The sequence below is a fragment of the Rhea pennata genome, chromosome 1, assembly GCF_028389875.1.
Source record: "Rhea pennata isolate bPtePen1 chromosome 1, bPtePen1.pri, whole genome shotgun sequence".
Classification (NCBI taxonomy): Eukaryota; Metazoa; Chordata; class Aves; order Rheiformes; family Rheidae; genus Rhea; species Rhea pennata.
This window is the reverse complement of record NC_084663.1, coordinates 173,761,287-173,781,467: the sequence shown is the minus strand read 5'-3', so window position 1 is coordinate 173,781,467 and position 20,181 is coordinate 173,761,287. Positions and strand designations below refer to the sequence as shown.

Here is a 20,181-nt window from a genome sequence, read left to right as displayed (position 1 = left end):
GGTATCAGAAGCTCTACAAGTGAAATGTTTATCTTTGAAAGAAGTAGTAATTTTACAATTATACCAAACATATATTGTCCTCAATTTCTACAACAGTAATCCCAACTTTGAAATAAATCCAGAATCACAGAAGAAATTAGGTTCTAACCTTGGCTGTAGTAGAGCATCTATGACTAAAATTACAATCCTCCATACTCTACTACTCTACTGTTGTCATGGTGTCTCCATTTTTGTTAGAAATTTTGAAATTCTGTTTCCACACAGAAAATTAAACAAAGAATACGGGCTGAAGCATTAGCACCCAGCTATCCTTAGTATTTAATTAGTAACACATTCGTTGTGGTTTTGTCTCATGCAGCATGCAAACTTGCCCTCCACGCCAAAGCATAGCTCTGAACTGCTTTATCCATTGGTACAAATGCATCCTGAAAAGTCATATCTTTACAAGAATAGTATAGGAATAATAGCCATCTCTTGCCCTGGCCTTCCTGGGAAGTAAGCATTCTTTCTTTTCATTTAACTTAAAAGGATTAATCCTCTGTGGTAATACTTATTCACTTGGACTCCACAAAAGTGTCACCTCTTCCTATCATTCTCTTCTTGTAAAATTCTAGTTCAGGTGATAAGAGAAATTGATTTAAAGAGAAATATAAATCTTCACATCCAAGTCATTTACATTTATAAATATGATCTTATAGCTGTATTTATATATATATGTATATATATACACATATGCACATCAGCTAAACTCTATCTAATAATGGATTATCCCATATTCCATAAACATTTAGCTCACATCATTAATATAAATTCCAGAGGCAAAAGTGTTATATTTTTCACCATTCACTTCTAGGACTCTGTCGTCCTCAGTGTGTTCAATAGCTGCATACCTGAGATTTGAAAGGCAGAACATATTTTGAACTTTCAACACAGGGGAAAAAATTACTTTAAAATTTGTTTTGTCACACAGTGACTGAGTGTGCAGCAACTACTGTCATTTTCCACTTAAAATGAATGAAATAGTAACGTACTGGAATCTTTTCAGAGAATTACAGAATCAGTAAGGTTGGAAGGGACCTCTGGAGATCATCTAGTCCAACCTCCCTGCTCAAGCAGGATCACCTAGAGTATGTTAGACAGGGTTGCATCCAGGCGGGCCTTGAAGATCTCCAGAGAAGGAGACTCCACAACCTCTCTGGGCAACCTGTGCCAGTGCTCCGTCACTCTCACAGGGAAGAAATTCCCCCTCACAGTCAGGAGGAACTTCCTGTGCTTCAATTTCTGCCCATTGCCTCTTGTCCTGTCTCATGGCACTACTGAAAAGAGTCCAGCCCCACACTCTTGACACCCTCCCTTCAGGTACTTGTACACATTGATAAGATCCCCCTTCAGTCTTCTCTTCCCCAGGCTGAAGGTGCTCCAGCCCTCTGATCATCTCCGCAGCCCTGCGCTGGACTGTCTCCAATAGCTCCATGTCTCTCTTGGACTGGGCAGCCCAGAAATGGACACAGTACTCGAGATGAGGCCTCCCCAGGGCTGAGGAGAGTGGCAGGATCACCTCCCTCGACCTGCTGGCAACAGTCTTCCCAATGCACCCCAGGATCCCATTGGCCTTCTTGGCTACAAAAACACATTGCTGACTCACGGTCAACTTGTCCACTAGAACTCCTAGGTCTTTCTCTGCAGAGCTGCTTTCCAGCCTGTACTGCAGCACCGGGTTATTCCTCCCTAGGTGCAGCCCTCTGCACTTGCCCTTGTGGAACCTCATGAGGTTCCTCTCTGCCCAACTCTCCAGCCTGTCCAGGTCTCTCTGAGGGCAGCACAGCCTTCTGGTGTGTCAGCCACTCCTCACAGTTTGCTATCATCAGTAAACTTGCTGAGGAGGCACTCTGTCCCTGCATCCACGTCATTGACAAAGAAGCTGAACAAGACTGGACCCGGTATTGACCCCTGGAGAGACTGCTAGCCCCAGGCCTCCAACTAGGCTGCGTCATTGATCACAACCCTCTGAGCTCTGCCTTTCAGCCAGTTCTCAATCCACCTCACTGTCCACTCATCTAACCCACACTTCCTGAGCTTACCTATGAGGGTGTTATGGGAGACAGTGTTAAAGGCCTTGCTGAAGTCAAGGGAGACAACATCTACTGCTTATCTATCCAGCTAGCCATTCCTATCATAGAAGGCTATCAGGTTGGTTAAGCATGATTTGCCCTTGGTGATTCCATGCTGACTACTCTTGATCACCTTCTTTTTCTCCACACGCTTAGAGATGACATCCAGGATGTGACAGAGACTCTTCAAAACAAAGATACTGAATCACAAGAAATCCCCTCTTTTTTTTCCTCAGATATTTGCACTGAATACTGTTGGAACTGTGAAAAAAAGGTTTTTTTCCTGCTAGTAACGTCGTTATGATGTAGGAAGTTACCTGGTTACTAAACTGACAAAGTAATATAGTCCTTTTACTCCCATATTCACATACTTTCATTAAGCAATATTCCAGAGGAAAATAGTCATTGCTTGCACTGTGTTAAGCACCTTTTCCCACACTCTGAAGTCCAAGCTTAAGTGGTATGAAAAAGTTAGTATTCTAATACAGTGATTTTATCTAGGTCTCCTTATTTTAGACTGATGAATATACACATAATATATCACTAAGGAATTAAGTTTACTGTCAGAAGAAAATGTAGGAGTGACATCATGCTTTCAGTGATGTAGTTTACTTAATACCGTATCCCTGATTTTCACGATTCTTAAAAAGGTAATCCCAGTAATGTGATATAATCATAAACATAGAACACTGGAATATGCAATTGATACTATCTTATGCTTTGAACTCTGTATTTCCACTATGAAATGTTTTTTAAAAAAAGTACAATCTACAGAAAGTAATGTTATTATATTAACTTTCCTTTCAATATGAGCAACTAGATTTTTCAAGCCATGTGTGTGGATTTAGTGCCTCTGATAACAAATAGTGTAATGAACAAACATAGTGAAAAGGAAATTTAGTAGATGCATCCACCCATTTAATAGACTTAGCACAAATCATTCTACTTCCTCTACATCAACCTGAATCTCACCCACTAAGTAACAGAAAGGTAATGCTGACAAAACCTTATCTTTTGGTAAAATTTGTCAGTGCACTGTCTATTTAAATATTTATCTATGACTGCCATTGACTTTGATGAGTTACAGCTACTCAGTACCACCATTAATTTTGTTTTGATTGGGTGCAGTTTTCTTCTCCAACTTACTCTTTCCCAGCACGACACAGTTTTCATACTCACAAACTAATACACCATTAATTGCTGATGATCTCATCAACATAGTATGAATAACAACAGTGGCACTCTCCTCACTCTAGCATTCTTTCTATATGCCCATGTGTAACAGCAGTAACATCTCTAACACTACTAGCAGTAACAGTTCATTCTTTGCTGACAGCTTGAATGGAGTGTCTCACTGCAATCAAGACTGGAATGAAAGGAGATGACTTAAGAGCTTTTTGTAAAACATTCATAACTAAAAAATAAAACCTCCTAGATAACACTGTTGAGAGAGGACAACCCCTGAAAGCAATGCTATAAATACATTAACAAAGTCGCTTTGTAACTTCTCAATAGTCACGAATCAATAGACAATAGCAAGCAAATGAGCTTGTATTACAGTAAATGAATTGGTTATACCAAGGGGTAAAGAATTCTCACTTCCCTCACCCCACACAAAAACAGTTGCACATGTGAAAACAGAGTCATCAGCACTGTGATAGGGGCTCAGATCCTTCTCAGTTAAGATACAGATTTTCTTGCTTACAGTATTTCCATTAAAAAAACAGTAAATATATATGAAAATATCCAAGTGAAAATGCTAAGAAGTATGTATGTGCTTTCGCTAGTATTATGCTCTAATAATTAAGGCTAAGACACTTTCACATTAATAAACAATAGTCACAAATACGTATGCCTAGGTGTTGCTATTACCCGAAGAAATGCACTGAATTTAATACAGTGTAGCAGGACTACATGTGGTCAAGCAGTTTGTATGTAAAGCAAAAGTCTCATAGTCTAGGACAGACATGAAAAGATCATGACCTGTAAAAGGTGAAGACAAAAGTATTATCAATGTGGAGTGATAGGATCATTTAAAATTCAACTTTTACTACCCTGGTTGGGATAGAGGATTTTATTCTCCACCTCTTTCACTTTTTTACAGAGCCTTATTCATAATCAGATCTTTCTCCCTCCTTTATCCCTCTTGTAATTTTTTTTTTTTTGAAGGGATTTCTTACAGCATCCTTTAACAGAACCCACACATACTGTTTTGTCTGTGCCTAATAGGATTTTTTTGTTGTTTCCCTATCCTACTCTTTCCATCCCACTCTGTTTTCCTTTTCACTTGGTGTCTTCAGGCACACATCAGGCAAATGACATGATAAGGTAGCTACCTATTTCTGCACCTTGAAGGAATAAAATAAGTCTTCTCACCTGAAAAAAGTAAAATAAGGTTTTCAAATTTTGCATTTTGAATGCATGGAAGCTTACACCAACAGCTCGAGTTTGTATAACCCACATGCTCTGAAGACAGTTCTGTGAGCAAAAATTGACAGATCGTTTTATACTTTCAGTACAGTTCATTAGCACAGCTTACAACATGATAAATTTTACATCACAGTACAGTACACTCTGATCTCCAGGTAAAGCAACCAAAAAAGAAAAAAAAAAGAAAAAAAAAAAAACAAGAAAAGAGAGAATTAAACAACTTGCACAGGGTCTGAAATTAAGTTCCCCCACAACAACCTAGCCTTGGTCTTGAGACCAAGACTTGAACCTGTAGAGCCTTCTTCTCCTTAAAAATCATGTCCCAGTTAAATCTGCTTTCTGCTAGGTCTCACATGTTGCATAAGACAACATGAGTAACACTAATAATAGAGTACCTTGTGAACTGATAATGGATTCATTATAATTCTGATCATATGCTATCGTGTCTTATAAAATTCATGCAGGCAACATTACTAGAGCTATAAGTCAAAAGGACAACTCACATAGTGACTGGTTCTCCTTGGAAAACTGCCTAAGTTCATTTTGTGTTTTATAAGTTTGTTGCTTGAAGGGTTAGGTATGATGTGATGATTAGATGCTTGACCCTTCCAAGCTGCTATTATCAAACACAGAGCTTAAACAAATATTAATAAAATTAATGAATACATTTTGTAGCTCATTCTCTCCAGCTTGAGGTGTAGTCATCTAAGGTTGCCAAGATCTAACTGTGCTTGCTTACAGCTATTTGCCTTGAATGTTTCATTTACTTCAGTAAATTTTTAAGTTCACTTCATTCCTATATAATAATAATAAAAAAAAACCCTATGCTACTTGACATCTTCTATGGATATTCCCTTTATATTTAATACCCTGCATGAGATCTGGAAAACTGCACAGCACATATCGTTCTTAACCAGGAGACAGTCAAATTAAGAAGTGATATTTGACCAAAAAAATTATAAAACTGTATTAAATACATCCAGCTCCAGTTTCTTCCTGTATTTTAGAGACTCATCAAACACACTATAATGAAATCACGGACCATACAAAACTGGAATATACAGATTTGATGTCATCTTTTATTGAATGCTGTATGTAGCAGATCATATATAAAAGAAGAGAAAAAATCATTTACACTTCACTGATCATGTTATCCAAGGACAATAAATAGGCTAATTCTACAGGGAAGGAGATAGGCATCTTGATGGCATCCAAAAACCTAATGTCACAGAATGATAGAGATATGTTGAAACTGAGCTTTCTACCAAATCTTGCTATGCAAACTCTTACAAGTACCATTTTACTATATTGCTACAGCAATTAATATCATTTGAATAAGAGACCATAATATTTATAAGACTGATATATTACTCCAAATTTAGCAGCCTAGGTTCATTTTTACTGGCAGTGTTAATTAAAACAATGCTCTGTACTTGATGTTTAAAATGGCAATGCACTGTTCGTTTGGTAAAAGATTCGTTTCTCAAGTGATCACGTATCAAATTATTCTGGCTAAGCTTCCCAATTGACACAAAGATTTTGGTTGGAAAAATCCCAAGTTTATAATAAGAAAAACTCCAGACACAGGTTCATGATTATCTTGCTGTTTTTCTATTGCAAAACCTTGCCTGAAATCAGAGCTACATGAGAATCCCAGTATTTCCTACAATTTTGAATAATTTAATTTTGTGAAACAATCAATATACTCTGCAATACATATCTTGTAAATAACTTTTTCATTTCAATTACAAATAAAAATAAGTTGGAATTCAGGAATCTATAATAATAACTGGTGAGCAATTCCATTACTTGGCCCAAGTTTAGTCACAGGTAACTTTGCCAGAGGTCAACCCTTTAGACTGAAATTTTAATTGTTTTATTTGTATCAATAGTTTGGGGTTTGGTGGGGATTTTTGTTTTAGGAAGTTTTAGGAGGGTTCTTTTACATGCATCATATCTTTGTCATAGGATATACTGATGGTAAAATACCTTATTTTGAAAACTTTGATTTTTTGTTTGGTTTTGCCAAGAATTTTTTTATATTCTTGTGATTAGAAATAAGAAACTGGAATTTGGATGAGGGACAATCCTGCAGTCAGAGAGATGATTTTTTGCTGATCACATTAAATCTGTCTTGATTTAGCCCAGCTATAAATATGTGAAAACTACCCAGATACTATTAGTAGCCTACTACTCTCAACTTTGAATAGTTCATCTGCACAGAATATGATTCTTCAAGGGGGATCATACAGAATTGACACATATGTATCATCCATATGGGAGAATTCACAAATCACTACTGTTATACCCTTAGCCTTCTGAATGCAAAATTAGTCTGCAATCCATGAAGAAATCATTACTTGCCTCAGATTTTCCACTAAAAAAGTAATAAATCTGTACACATCACAACCTAATACTGAATAAGTAGTTATAAGATGCAAGTGGAATAGAGGATTCACTACAGTATAACCTATGTTGTAAAATAACTTCATTCCTCAGTTCATTCTTGGGTCTAGGTACTGACTATGCATGCTGCCTAAGTGTTTATTCTCAGAGTCTGTTTTTGAAGCGAACCAACCTTTTCCTCCTAAACCAAGAGCTGGGACTATTTCTGGAAACAGTTCAGTCCAGAGACTCTCCTCAATAGGCAGTGGGCAAACCTGTGAGAGGTCTGACTTTTTCTGACTGACATGGTCCTCCAGCGATATACCAGTAGGCTTTGGTTCTTTAGGCACCCACTTAGGTCCCTATCGAGATTCACATAACACATACTCAGAAAGACCACTCTGGTAGACTAAGACACACCCCTATATGAGATTCTCTGGAAAGAAATAATAACAGTATCTTGGGAGACCATAAGGAACGGCGAAGTGGTCTGAGCTCTCTACTGTGGGCATAACCAGTCTGCTTCAGAAGTGGCTAAAGAAGAAGCTTCAGAAGAGCCTGAGCAACAGTGACACAAATCACACAGCACCATTTGAACTGGGGTGCAGTGACTGTTTCCTGATTTAGAAGTATCTGGCAATTCAGTAATAGCTACAAGTCTGAGTAATGATGTGGTGCCCATTCATTTACGCACCATGACAGCCAGCACAACTGTAATGTTCATGCTACATTTTCAGATGTATGTATATACATTTTTACATGTGTGTGTATGTGTTTATATATTATGTTGCATGGTTGTATGTCCGCAAAACATACAAGTTCTTATTAATTTTTTTAATAAAAAGGTTATATTTATGCAAGTAATTCTTGTTTTAAAAACAGTTTTATGAATGAATACAGCTATATCTACACGGTTCACTTCAAGCAAAGATATTCAAAGCTTTCTCCTGCTCAGGAATGGCTAGAAACAAAATAGTTATGAGTCAGAGGTGAATGTGGTTAAATAGCTTTAGATCCAGAGACGGTTTGTAATCTACCTGCTTAGAGATCTTCCATACATTTGCCTATGATAAACCATGCAGTCATATCCTGTTTTCTTACAAAGAGTTTCAGAAATCATTGACTATTCACTACTTTGATAACTGGAGCCTTTTTCTGATCATATGCCATAGTAAATTTCATTTTACCATAACGCTTTATTTAAAATGAACGTTGTGGAGTAAAACCTTGAAAGTCAGAAAAGAACAAATTTGCATATGCTTGAGATCATATAGTTAAGCACTGATGCTACCACTCTGTCTTGTATTCTTACTGTAATAGGGGCTGAAATGGAATCATTTAATTTTGGAAGATTTGGAAGATTTGTGGCAAAATGGAAAATCAACTTTATTATTAACTAGCGAACTTAAGGGACTGATTGGAATTTAAACTACTAAGCTAAGGACTGCTTTTCAGCTAATTATCAAAACTCTCTGGTGAGGAAAGTAGAAAAAAATAGCTATCCATTCAACAGGATGATAATATCGCAAAATCATGACAGTGTTTTCAGAAAAGAACAGGTGGCCTGAATTAAACATTAATTAAAAAAAAAACAACTATGAAATAGTATATTTACAGAGTTTAGTCAGTATATCTTCCCGTGATACTTCAATAGGTGAACATGATAGAAGCTTTCACATTAATTATGACTACTTCCTTAATGAAGTACAAAAATGCTTGTGTAATCTGATTCAGTTTATTGAATTAGGTTACAGTTTATCAATCTAAAAGCAGGATTTTGTTGCTTACTTTTACAATATGTTAGCTCATTCTGAACAGATAAACAGCATATCATCCTATAATACCAGCTGAAAGAAGTATACAGGATAAAAATGATGAAATACTGATAAGCAAACACGGCATACATTTTTAAAAGAAATAAGTTACAGTCACACAGCTTTATTAATGTACATATTTTTAACCAATACAGGGTCTCAAAATCTGTACACTACATAGAATAAATAACTGAACAATAGGTTTGTATCTCAAACTTAGTATACAACTCAAAATTTTAATTTCTAGACCCTGAAATGCTCTTATAACTCAATTCATTTAGACAAGTTAAATACTTTCTTAATTTTTTACAGGAATGTGACTACCAGGAGAAAATAATTTCAACTAAAGATTTTGTTTCTTGGTAGTTATCTAAGATGAGAGGGGTATAATAACAATGACAGTTATATTTCAACCATTCTCTTTCACTTCTGCCTCATACAGTATCAAATAACCATAAGCCAATGAGAATGAAATTATTTCATTATGAGATTAATCTTTCTTTAAACACCAAATAATTCCAGCTTCTATTTTAGAAGAAACATTGCCACACTTTATCAACAGCTGCATCTGTGAACTCCATTTGTCCTCCATGCTGAAATAATCTATACAAAACCTTTCAACTCTCTCTCTAATCTTCCCAGAAAAATGCTTCTTGGCTCAGAGAGTTTTGCACAGGATGGAAGCTGGAATATATTATTATTGATTCAGGCCACAGTGTAAGAGAGAAAATAAGGATGAGATTAGAAATGACATCTTCAAATTATCACTTAAAAGGAGAAAAAACGGAAAGAATAGAACAAGGGTATTTAGTACAGGAAACTAGTTATAATTCAAACACATGTGAATGTTTCAGAGGAGCCTTTACACTGAAAAAAAAAAAAAAAAAAAAAAAAAAAAGGTTGGGATAAAATGTAGAATATGTGGAGAAAAAGTGCCTACTATTTAAGCAAATCTGGCCAAGATAATAATAGTAAGAACTACAGGAGTAATAACCAGTGAGATTAGCTTAATATAAGATTAACTTAATGTAATACAATTAAACATGCAAAGTGCTTTGAAATCACTGGACAAAGTAAAAACTATGTATATGAAAAGTGGTATTAGTAGTATTCTTATCATGCTCTTAATTAGTTATTTCCAAAAGCACTTTATAGTCACTCTTTATCTCTGGGAGAAAAATGCAATTCCTGAAACAAGTATGAGACTTTTTTAGTTACTTTTTTCAGCATCCTAGATTACACACTCAGTAGGCCACGCTGCAGAATAATCAAGTTAGGAGTTTACAAAACAGTTTCAAAACCAAAAATACCTCCTTAAGATAAAAATTCTTAATTGAAAAGTGAAAAGAACTGCTTTCAAAGTTCATGCAAAAATAATGGAAATATTTTGTATGTCATACAGTAACTACAGGCATAAAAAATGCAGAGCTCAATGTGTATCACACACTATACTCAGAAAGTACAGCACTGCTTTTTTGATTACTTACAATTATCTGCCATTCCAAGTTCAGACAACTTTTGAAGTCTACAAAGTACATTAGCCAAAAAAAAAAAAAAAAAAGATCTGAAGCAAATATAGCCATAGAGAGATGAGGATCTAATTTAACTACGATGAGCAATCCAGCCTTGGAAGGGCTTGAAGGCATTATCCAGATAGGCCTGAAATGTCAGTGTACCTATCTGAACCTGCACAAAATTCCTCCTTCTTCTGCTGACTATATATCTCTTGCTTCATTTGTAACAACACTAGCAGTTTTTAGCTCAAGAAACTCTCCATTTTCTCCCGCTACACATCTCTCATTTTATCACACCTTCAAATGTCCTACATTTAATTTAATAAGCCTGAGACTCCCGCTTGTCAGCTGGTCAGTCTGTTCCCAAAGTTGGGAACATTCTGTAAATTGACCCTAGTGAAAAACAGTCATGAGATCAGCAATTACAGGTAACCTTTATAATCTGCTGATAAAATGGGCAGAGCATCACCCAAAAGGTGATCCTACCTTCTTCAACTTACACTCCCAAGCAGATTTTGGCATGTTACAGGGTTTTTTTGTTTGTTTGTTTTTCTTTTGTCCTTTTCTTCTCCTTCTCTTACAACGCTGAGACTACGTTAGCCTAGTCCCCAAACACGTCTCTAAGGCAGATCCCTTCCAAGCGACACTGTAACATTCTCTGAATGGAACCTCAGGGTGCACCACTGACAGAATATATTCTCAAGTCCTTAAATTGGCCTCTCAGAAAAATTATATGCAGTTATGAAATTTCCATGAGCAAATCTCAGTATACAGTTCTGTAGCAATATTATTTGCATACGGAAGCAGAGCGTGCAAAAACAGCAACCTCCTTTTGAAACCAGGATTTTCACATTCAGATGTATGCTATCTCTGTATTATGCGGTAGATTTTGCTTCTTGGTAATATGAAAAATTTCAAGTAAAATTCATACATTAAATCACAGCACTGTGTATCCTAGATATACTTACTATCTTCAGATCTCTGTTACCATAAGAACATGAAATAGCATATAATTGTTTGTGTGATTACCTCCAGTCTTCTGTAGGCAGGAAGGAAACTTAGTGACGGTACTAAGATTATTAAATCAGTTAGAAAACTGAAAAAGGAGAATTATTTGGGGGGGGTGGGAAAGAGAGGAACGAAAAATGTTTTTTTTCGTTAGTGCTTTGATTTTTTTCTCCTTATAGCTGGATCCTAAAAGGACTCAAACTTATGAAACTTTCCAAACAAGGAGTCATCTTACGGTCACTCAGATAATTAAGGGATTGCTCAAGATCTCCCTTGTTTAGCCTGGAGAAGAAAAGGCTCAAGGGGACCATTCAATGTATATAAAAATCTGATAGAGGGAGAAGAGAAGACAGAGCCAGACTCATCTCAGTGCTGCCCAGAGACAGGATAAGAGACAACAAGCGCAAACTGAAATACAGAAGGTGGTGGAGTCCCCATCCTTGGATTTATTCAAAATCAACTGGACACAGTCCTGAGAAACCTGTTCTACTTGACCTTGCCTTGACCAGGGAGTTTGGACCATGTGATCCCAAGAGAATCTTTCCAGCCTCAACTGCTCTGTGATTCTCTGAGTATACGGTGAAAATACGGAGGAAAATTTTCACAAGTGGTAGGAATTTTTTCTTACCAACTAAAGCACATAAAATGGCACCCACATCATCCATTGCAGTCATAGCCGTTCTCTCTCGGGAGGGCTTTTACAATGTTTTTTGGTACTTGCTGCCTAGTCACAAGGTAGATGCACAACCACTCACTGATTTTGATTATCAAGGTCAAATAATTTGGGCCAATGTTTGCATCTGTCTGTCTATAAAATGATGAAACAACTGCCATGTAGCACTGCTGTGATGAAGTTTCTTCACTCTCTGAGCCATATTCCACAGATCACTATAACCCAGAACTTGTTTCTATTAGTGTCACTTTGCATTTTTTGTGCTGTTTGAGACTCACCACTATTGCAATTGGAAAAATCATGCTTACTCTTTTCTCTTGTAGCAAGCTATGTAATGTGAAAACAGTTCAAATTTAATAACTATTTCATTTAAAGTTTTCCTCTTTTGCCAGAGATCTTCAAAGCATTATTATCCCATAATATTCTATGACTTATAATCTTACGTATATCTCTTGTCTTTCCTTCTGAATTGCTTTTTTTTTTTTAATTTATCATCATTTTGAAAGGTTCCTACATTTGTTTTTGTGGGCTGACATTCTAAGTATTGGATCTGTGCTTTTGTACTGGATATTTATGATTAACTTATGACCAGCTTTAAAGGACTAGAGAGCAAATGGATCCTCTTGGTATTAGTTTTGTTTTTAAGCTGTTCCTTATAATAAAAAAAATGCAAAAAAAATGCAGAAGATATTACGTCATGAGGGGATCTGCTCTTATATATTATCTGCAACACAAAACTCAGAAATGACTCTTTTGTCAAGATGAGTTTTTTTCTGCCTTCTTTTTGTTTGCCTATTTCTCTCTGACTTGTTCCACATCTCCTTTCTGCTTTTCACCTACATTTTTTTCTTTGATATTTTCCTCTCATTTCCCTTTGCACCTGCACTTTTTGATCTCTTCCTCATAAACACTAGTGCTTGTTCCCTGCAAAAACTTTCATTCTTTCCCTATCTAGACCCTATCTCATATTTTCATGTTCCATTCCCATCTTCCGCACCAAATGTGATTTTACCTTATAATTCCTTTCTTGCAAGACTTTTTTAATTTTATTTTTTTTTTTGGCTGGTCACACCTGCCCAGGCTGTCACTGTGAGCCTTGTTTGCCTGACACTCTTCCTGCATACACAATTACACTTTCAAACCCACCCCTCCAATAACTCCATTACCGCCTTAGATGTCTGACTTTTCTTCATTTTGTCCCTGATCTTGATCTTTAACCATTTGAAAAGCATTAAGTCCCCAATAAAAGTGCTTTGATTATGTCTGTATCACTATGTAAAACAGTTCTCTGGCTCAAGGGCCAGGAGAGGTGGCTCCCTTGTGTCCACAGAGCCAAACTCGCTTCTCTCTCTCCTCCAGACATTTGCATCCAAACTGCCAGCAGTCGCTGGCATGAGATATTCCTTGAACTGTGCATCATTTTGGAGGCATTAGTTAGCTATGGCCAAATCCATGCCAAGGATCACACTCAAGCAGACATGGGCAAGTACTTGACTGCCATCCTGACTGCCATCTCCAAGATGCAGCAACTCTGTCCTTCGTATGGATCTGTCCCGGTTATTATTTTTCTTTGCCTTAAGAGAATATTAGTACTAAGCTCTGTGAACAAGCGGGAAACAACTGGGGAAGAAGGTCAGATCAGCTTTGCTGAAACAAACAGGAGTTTTTAAATAGTTTGTAACATGAAGAGCTAGAATGTGGCACCAGAGTCAAGAGCGGGACTGTTAGCTGCCTCCATCTTCAGTTGACTTTATTCACCACCACTCTGCAACATAGTCCCTCAAAATTTAAGTGGGACTATGTCTAGGAGTAAGTCACTGCTAGATGGTATTACTGTAACTTTCAAAAGAAAATAGCAGTTTGAGAAACAGATTGTTACTGGACTTCACATGAGTATAAGGCCTCAGGAAACGTATCAAAAAAAGAATCTGAGGATGAAAAATTAAGACAGACGTGTGTGTAGCATAGAGTTATTTTAACTAACTCTGTTTCTTCAGGCAACTGTACTCATGATGACATTATCTAATCAAGCAAAGCAGCAAAAAATCAGAAGATAGCTGAGCTTTTAAAAATGAATATGGAGGTCATTGTTTAATGATAGATATGGTAATTCATGTTCTGAGAGGTTTTTGTTTGTAAAGAACAAGTAAAGAGAAAAAAATGTAAAAGATTACTATTTGCTCAGTTATTTATATTTTAACTACTGAGCTGCCAACAACTTCCATTATGTACAACACATTCATGTAGCAATCACATTATACCTCAGATTACAGAACTCATCTGTGGTACGAGGGTGGGTTTGTTTTTAGACTTCTGATTTATTAACAAAGTAGGATCAGTCAACTATTGAAAAGATCACAGATGTCAGCTGACATGTTTCTAGCAATCCTACCTGTTGGCGGGATGATTCCAGGAGACATGAGGCCTGGGACAGAATGCGGCATGATATGCGAATTCTCCGGGGAGGTGACACTTTGAGTCCTCTTAGGAGGCCTTCCAGGTCTAGAACTGAAACAAACAAACAAAAAATTTTTACAATTAAGCTGTTGTCTTACACATCATTTCAAAGTTGTTTCAAGTGGTAACATGGACTGTAAATAAATTTGTTTCAAGGACGGTTGCTTTTGCAGTTAGATGTAATAGACTTCCATCACTAATTAGATTACATGCTGAATTCATTTTCCTCATTGAAGATCAGCCGCTCTTGATGCATAATTCATAGCCTGCACCTCGTTACCTGCTTCTTCATATTAATATCTATACACAGTTTGAATTGCCTCGTTTGCATATGCTAAAGTTCTGCATGCAGCCTTCAGCACGAAAATTATGCACTAACTTGTAATAATTATTACAGTCAGTCTGCTATTGATTTATGAGACTTTTAAAAACCAAATATGTGTAGTACTTGTAATGAATGATATTTTAAGGTTCTTCAGGAAATTAAAAGGCAATGGCTGCCTAAGGAAATGTTCTGCTTGTTTGATTTAATACTACAGTTAGCTGGGAGGTGGAATGAAAGAGTGATTCAGACCTATAGCACATTTTTCGATGATATGTTTTATTACTTCGCACTGCTAGCCTGATATCTAGATGATAAATGACAATACATATCTAATGTGTGAAAAGGTCTTGCAATTTCTTTATTTTTTGTCATTTAAAAGATAAGTCAAGTTATCATTTAACCCTTATTCTATTTAAAGTGAAAATCTCACTAAGTCACCTTACTTTAAATATACTACTTTATGTCAGAAAGGACTTAGAATTATTTGTAAGATACTGTTGAGCAACTGCCATCACAGCAGCTTACATCTGCCCAGTAAGGATAATTAAAGGGCTTCAGGTTTAAACACTCCTTGTCTCTTAAATGCTCACATACACAACTTTCCATCTCCTGGACTGCGTAAGTAGCATACAAATCAGATACAGATTACAATGAAAATACTTATTACCACTAAATGCAAATATGTATCTGCTACATATAATGCATATCAAAAGGTTCGTATTCCTATGTATGGATCCTAATATGGTACTATCGCAGAATCCCAATAACTGCCTATTTAGGGGGCATTTTGGAATGATTTCTCAGAAAGAGGTGATGCACCGCTCTAACTGCAGTGTTAACCCATGCTTTGTCAAACATTTGGGCTTCTTTATTAATTTCCAAGTAAGAAAGAAAAAAAGGTGGATATCAATGGCTTTACTCCTTACATCCTTGGACTAACAAAACTCTCATCAAGTATAACAGGATTTTTACCTGCACTGGGATGGCAGAAGGAGGCAGATAATAAAATGATTACTTTTTCTGTGCATATATTCAGAAATAGGATGAGGGTTTTTTTTCAAATTCTACAACCTTTCTTTAATATACCAAAAACAATCAAAGTACAGGACATTTTCTTGGAATTTAATGACTCAAGGCACTGAGTCATTAACCTTAACTGATCATTAATTCCCAACTTAATGCCCTAAGCTGAGGTCATTATTAATATTATAAGCTTGATAATTTTTGATTGGTTTGGGATTTTTGGCTTTCTTTAATACAAACAAAATTCTCATGTGTTGGCAAATACAAGAAAAAGAGTTGTAGAAAAATAATATCATCTTATTTGAGCTCATATTGAGACACCACAGGACCAAATCAAATGTCTTCCTTTTCCCTTTGAAATTTCCTTTGTAATTTACAATAAAAATAAGCATCCATGAATATACATAAAACTGATAAAAATTACACAAAAAATAAATCTGATTCAAATGGAGTGTTTCTAATATATTCACCCACCAAAAAACCCAACTATGTAAGAAAACTTTAATGGCTTTACTTAAATACCTATGATGATGCACTGTTCTCAAATCACAGCTGTGATATAAGTATGAAAGGGTGTGACAACGGCATAAAAAGCGTAAGTCAGGTGCTATATCATAATGCACAACATACCAGTGGCTTACGAGTCTTTTTAGAAACCAACAAGTTCACTCCTGCAAAGACTCACTTTATGTATTAATGCTAACTACCAAACATAGTCACGGCAAAGTCAGATTGCTTCTGTCTCAGGATGCAGGTTTGGTGGAGGTGCACAAACAGAACAAAACCAAAAGCCCAAGAGACAACACCCATGCACTGAATCGGTCAAAAAAGGTTAAGCAGCAAATTATCGGTAAGTGGTACTGCAATACCTAAGGCATATCTCCTCCACTGGTCTCCTTCTACAACTAAGTTGATTGTGCTGCTCTGTGCAAAAAGACTGTGGCAGTCAAAGCTATAAATGAGCCCAGTTACACAATTTTACTGAGTAAGTGCTTTCACAAAGAAGTTCTAAACTCCCAATTCAAATCTAAGTAACAATATTTAAAAGAAATTTGAGAAGTAAAGTCCTTTTATCCAGATATCATTTTGTAAGTGACAAAGCACCAAATCAAGCTTACCAGAAAAAAAAAAAAAAACGTATCTTTTATGGTGATTGCTACTTATGAAAGGGCAGAAAACCAAATGTAAGAATTATCTCTTGAAGTCTGGAAGACCTAACTTAAGGTCACAGCAGACTACATAATATACAGTCAAAATGAGTAAAACACTGATTGGTTAAATTAAGTATACACTGATTTGCCCTAATAACTGATTATGTAATAATAATTGTCTTAAACTGTTACTTACATAATGTACTTGTTTCATTAATCAAATTCCTAAATTGAAATATTTCCATTTTATAGGAACTCTTTTCAAATAACAGGCAGTAAGAATTACAAGAATGCTGTATGAATCATTACCGCAGTTGTGAAATATTGAAATGTAAAAATTATTTTTTAAAAGTAATCATTCTGACTCTAGCTTGAAAACCTGCACATTGTCTTGTAATTCATTATCATTTTATAGCTATATTATAAACAACTATTTAAAAAAATTACAAGCACTGATAATGAGTTTAAATATCATAAACTGAATGACAATAATAGCTTAACGAATCATTTTTTCAGTGATTTTTCCCTAAATTTGCTCTCAGTAACAAGCTACTTATTTTTACATTAGGACAAGCTCACTTTCATTCCAAGATAAGAAGCTCGATTCAAAATATTCTCACTTCTACTTACTGATTTGCCTTCACTATGAAAATTAAACAAAATAACACATTAAATAAGTATGAGTTGTGTTATACAAAACTTATATGAAAACACTGGAGCAATGCAAGTTACTCTTCTAGTTCACTTCATTCAGTTACATAATATTGTCATCTAAAACTTTTGCCTGCTAAAACTTTGATGCAATATTTAAGTTATTACATAAAGGGTTGTAAGGATATTGTAAGGGTTTGTCTTATTTTTATCTGAATAAAATCACCAGAACAACAACAGTACTACTTCTGCACACTAACTAGACTTCTCAAGGTAATGATAATTATCCGAATGGGTAAACCATTCAAAGCTGACTCATGCTGATTTTGAAGAGGATGGCAGTTCAGATTTTTTAGAGATGAGATAAACAAGCTGAAGTGCCAAAGCCCCAAAGCCAACGTACGACTTGTGAATACCTGAAGTCAAATACAGAAAAGTCCTTTGGGACTCTACAAGAAGACAGTAGAAAAAATGGGCCTACATCTGTAAGTCATAACTGGTCTTCTTCTCTACCGTTTCACTTCTTGAGGAAAGAGGATTAAATTAGAGAGAGCAGAAACTGGACAAGGAAGCTCCAATGATTAACCATTTTAAAAAGCTGAGGAGAAATCAAAGGGGAAGTTACTAGTTCCTTATTTACCCATTAAAAAGGAGACGTAATAATATTGTCACTATTTTTGCTTTTCTAAGTATTTAAGTTTGAATTTTTCCTCTCTAAAACTTTGAACATTTCACGTGTGAAGTTTCTCAAGATACATTAAGGAAGAAAATGAGAACTTTCTGTAAGACCACAGATCACTCTGTACTCAGTTTTTAAAATGAAGGGCCTAAATACATTTAGCTACCTCAAAACCTATGCAGCTTATATAGGCTCATCTAGGCTTTTTATCAGAATTTCCAAATTTTGAGGGTTTCAGAGGCATTTCCACAGAAAGCTGAGCTTTATGTTTGTATATGATCACCACAAGTTACAATATAATAAACAGTTATGTGACAGGGGAACTAAAGGTTTGGATTGCTGAATATTGTAGGGCAAGAAGTATTTTCTTCATTTATATCAGCTCAAGCCACTTGAATAAACACCTCATTTTTTTGTCAGATTTGTATTTCATCCCTCTAGCTTTCGCAAGTATTTCAACCCATACTATGGCACTAGTATTTTCATCTATGAAGAAGAGGGTATATCTGTCTCCTTTACCATGACTAGCATGTAAGGCAAAAGACCACAAGGAGGAACTGAAGGTACCTTGTCCTAAAATACCACAGGTTCTCTGAAGGAAGAATAGTTCCTTTTTGGTCTTCTGATCAAGATAAATTAGTTTTATATCGCTCCCGTCTTTCTGAATCTACAAAATAACAAATGGCTGAATTAAAGAACAAAAATAGAAGAATCAGTGGTTGTTAACAGATTAAATGTTGTGCTTTGATTATACTTTCAAAATTTTATACCTCTCCATTTTTACTTTCAAACTGTGAGCTTGCTCTTGGAAATCTTTTGATAGTGGAAAACAACTAAAAGCAGACACAGTCAGCAGAAGATCTGGTTCGTACAATCATGTGGAACAAGGTGAAAGGAAACCAGATACTGGTTTATCTGCACTCTTTAAAAATAAGCCGACTTTTCATTCCGCTCTTTTCACTGTCTGCAGCAACAAGCAGCAACTGGTTTTAAAATTTAAGGTTCTTACTGCGGAAAGCCTTAAGACACACAGACCTCCCGCTGATTTTTATTAGACTTCTGAGTACAAAGGAAAGTGTTGGTTCCAAAACAGCTTAAATTCTTCATGAGCAATATATACCTCTCGGAATATGTTACTAACATCGTATAGATTAATGATGGCACAGTAAGGACATATAGCATAAAATGAAAAGAGTATGCAACATAGCTGAGATAACACAGTGATTAGATCTTTATTTTTCCAGTGCCTTGACTTTGAGAAGGAATAGTGCAAAATTAACTCCAAGGGAACAAAGTTTCCTTCTTTAAAACTGTTTTCATTCAATACCTGAGGTGCCTCTAAAAAGAGTAGCTCTGACCAGCTCTAAGAAAATAAACTCCTATCCAAAAATATTTGCAAGTCCATCTTTCTTATGTTTAGAGTCACACCTTTAATTTTAACCTTGCTATGAGCTAACTTAGTGCACAGAAATATTGGAGGGGGGTGCGGAAAGAGAGCTAAACTCAGGAAGTGATAGGCAGCAAATGTGTAACAGGCATTTGGCGTATTTAACTAAGGTCTTTTTGATGTTCTTAGAACTGCTTAGAACAGCTTTGACTACCAATATCAATTTTAGCCACATCAGCATTTATGCATCTCATTTAGGTACATATTGAAAGTCTGGGCTTTATTTCTCAGCTGTTCTACCTCCCCTCAGTGCTTCAGGGCCAGCAGATGGACACAAACCTTTGGATCTCAGAGCAGCAGGTTGAATGAAATTTAGGCGAACAGCCACTGGAAATGGTTATTATGGGTTGGCAATACAGCAGCTGCTGGAAAAGGACCGAGGATGCGTCAGCCTGCCACCCTGAGAGTACGTGCTGACCTGTCGCAAGGACGAGAATAACCAAATGCACGGCAGGAGACCAGAGGTGGCCCTTCCGTTCTTGAGATAGTTTCCCTGCTGCTCTGTGTTATATG

The 20,181-nt window shown here is 36.2% G+C and overlaps 1 protein-coding gene across 5 annotated transcripts in view; it reads right to left on the bottom strand.

Moving 5' to 3' along the window:
• Positions 1 to 20,181, bottom strand: part of DACH1 (dachshund family transcription factor 1) — a 359,043-nt gene that overhangs the window by 195,482 nt on the left and 143,380 nt on the right. For all 5 annotated transcript variants that reach the window (XM_062566918.1, XM_062566916.1, XM_062566914.1 and 2 more), the window contains exon 2: positions 14,328 to 14,443. In XM_062566918.1, coding sequence (XP_062422902.1) covers positions 14,328 to 14,443 — 116 coding nt within the window. The remainder of the gene's footprint in view (positions 1 to 14,327; positions 14,444 to 20,181) is intronic.